Source organism: Eimeria mitis, genomic scaffold, assembly GCF_000499745.2.
Source record: "Eimeria mitis Houghton genomic scaffold, Emh_scaff1023, whole genome shotgun sequence".
NCBI classification, from domain to species: domain Eukaryota; phylum Apicomplexa; class Conoidasida; order Eucoccidiorida; family Eimeriidae; genus Eimeria; species Eimeria mitis.
Window position 1 is genome coordinate 6,406 of NW_013567143.1, and position 2,353 is coordinate 8,758.

The 2,353-nt window shown below is 51.8% G+C and overlaps 1 protein-coding gene across 1 annotated transcript in view; it reads right to left on the bottom strand.

Annotated features, from left to right (window-relative positions):
• Positions 1–2,307: 2,307 nt before the first annotated feature.
• EMH_0027760 (uncharacterized protein) overlaps positions 2,308–2,353 on the bottom strand; it is a gene marked incomplete at both ends in the record, with an annotated part of 1,040 nt that continues 994 nt past the window's right edge. The window contains one exon of the mRNA XM_013494072.1: positions 2,308–2,351. Within this exon, the coding sequence (XP_013349526.1) occupies positions 2,308–2,351 (44 nt within the window). The remainder of the gene's footprint in view (positions 2,352–2,353) is intronic.

Genomic DNA, 2,353 nt, shown 5'->3' on the forward strand with positions numbered 1-2,353 from the left:
CGTATTCTTTCAGTCACATTCTGCCGGCCCAAGCATACACTGCTTAAGCAGGACGGGCATATAGATATAATATATATTATACATATATATATATATATATATATATATATATACAAATGTGTCTATATCTATATAAATATATGTATAAATATATCTGCAGCAGTGAGGTGTACAGACACTGCAATCCTTAAAAAAAAGCCAAAGCGAAAAATCTTACACTGTCACGGGGGCCCCTCTGTGTAAGGGCCCCCACACAGAGGGGCCCCAACACAGAGGGTACACAGGGGGCCCCCCTACACAGAGGGTACACATGGGGGCCCCCTAAACAGAGGGTACGCAGGGGGGCCCCCTACACAGAGGGGCCCTGATGAGGGGGGCCCTATATGAAGGGGGCCCCCCAAAGAAACGGGGGCCCATAGAACAAAGCCCCTAGAGCAGGTGGAGAAGATATATATGTAAATATATTCTAGGGTTTAGGGTTTAGGGTTTAGGGTTTAGATTTTTGTTTTCTATCAGTGAGGAGACGGAGAGCTGCTTCAGCTGCCTTTAATACCCCTAAAGAAAACACCAAATAATAAAAAATAAAAAATAATAAAAAATAATAAATAAATATACAAATAATAATAAAAATAAATAAATAAACAACAAACAAATATACAATACAGATAAACACCGACAAAGGAGCAGCCACTTAGCCGCCAGCAGCAGCAACCGCAGCAACGCCGCAGCAGCAGCAACACTGCAGCAGCAGCAACAACACTGCAACAGCAGCAGCAGCCCCACAACAGCAGCAGCAATACTGCAGCAGCAGCAGCAACACCGTAGCCTCATTTCACCAGCAGGACAAGCAAACCGACAACAGCAGCAGCAGAAGCACCAGGAAAGCAGCAGCAGCAGCAACACTGCAGCAGCAGCAACACTGCAGCAGCAGCAACACTGCAGCAGCAGCAACACTGCAGCAGCAGCAACACTGCAGCAGCAGCAGCACTGCAGCAGCAGCAACACTGCAGCAGCAGCAGCCAGCAGCAGAACGAACCTGATTTGCGTATAGGGTANCACTGCAGCAGCAGCAACACTGCAGCAGCAGCAGCCAGCAGCAGAACGAACCTGATTTGCGTATAGGGTATTCACATGGCCTTTCATTGAAGAGCAGCAGCAAACGCTGCAGCTCTCGGGTGTCTGTACACCTTATCTCGTGCTGCAGCAGCAACAGCAGCAGCAGCAGCAGCAGCAGCAAACGCCCCACAAGTGAAGCAGCAGCTGTTGTTGTGCTGGAAACAGAGGCAATTAAGCTACCATTAGGGTTTAGGGTTTACAGACTAGGACTAGGGTTTAGGGTTTAGGGTTTAGGGTTTAGGGTTTAGAGTCACACCACCGTTAGCAGCAGACGTTGCTGCAGCGCCACCTGCCGCGAGAAAGCAGCAGCAACTATATCCATCATGCCAGCTGCACCACAAGCAGCAGCAGCAGCAGCAGCAGCAGCAGAAGCAGCAGCAGCAAGAGACACAACAGCAGCAAGAGCAACAGCAGCAGCAGCAGCAGCAGCATCGCAGATAAGAGTTAACCTCGTTCTTTTTGAGGGGGACACATCCGCAGTTGCAGCAGCAGCAGCAGCAGCAGCAAGAACAGCAGCCTTTCCACCTGGTTCTGCTGCTGCTGCTGCTGCAGGTGATGCTGCTGCTGCAGGTGCTGCTGCTGCTGTTGCTGCTGCTGCGGCTGACTGGGGTTGTGTCTTTTGTGGGGGCAGAGACGAACCTATATCAGCTGCAGCANTGCTGCTGCTGCGGCTGACTGGGGTTGTGTCTTTTGTGGGGGCAGAGACGAACCTATATCAGCTGCAGCAGCCACCTGATGCGGGTCTGCTGCTGCTGCTGCTGCTGCTGCAGGTGTTGCTGCTGCTGTTGCTTCAGCGGCTTCAGCAGCAGCAGCAGCAGCAGTAGCAGCAGCAGCAGCAGATGCTGCTTCTAACGCTTTGCCTCTGCAGCAGATTACAGTTTGCTGCATCGAGTTGACGGTCTTCTCCTGCATGCAACAAACAAAATCACGAACCTGCTGCTGCTGCTGCTGCTGCTGCTGCAGCTGCTGCCGCTGCTGTTGCTTTGGCTGCTGCTCCTGTTGATGCTGCTACTGCTGCTGCTGCTCCTGTTGCTGTGTCTTGCTGCTTCTGCTGCTGCCACAACTGCTGCTGTTTGTTTTTCTCCGTTTGCTGCTCTTCCCGTTGCTACTTCTGCTGCTGCTCTGTGCTGCTGTTTCTGCTGCTGCTCTGTGCTGCTGTTTCTGCTGCTGCTGCTGCTGCTGCTGCTGCTTCTAGGAGGACCCACGAGCTCCGTATGCAGCACCTCCAGCCGGTGTT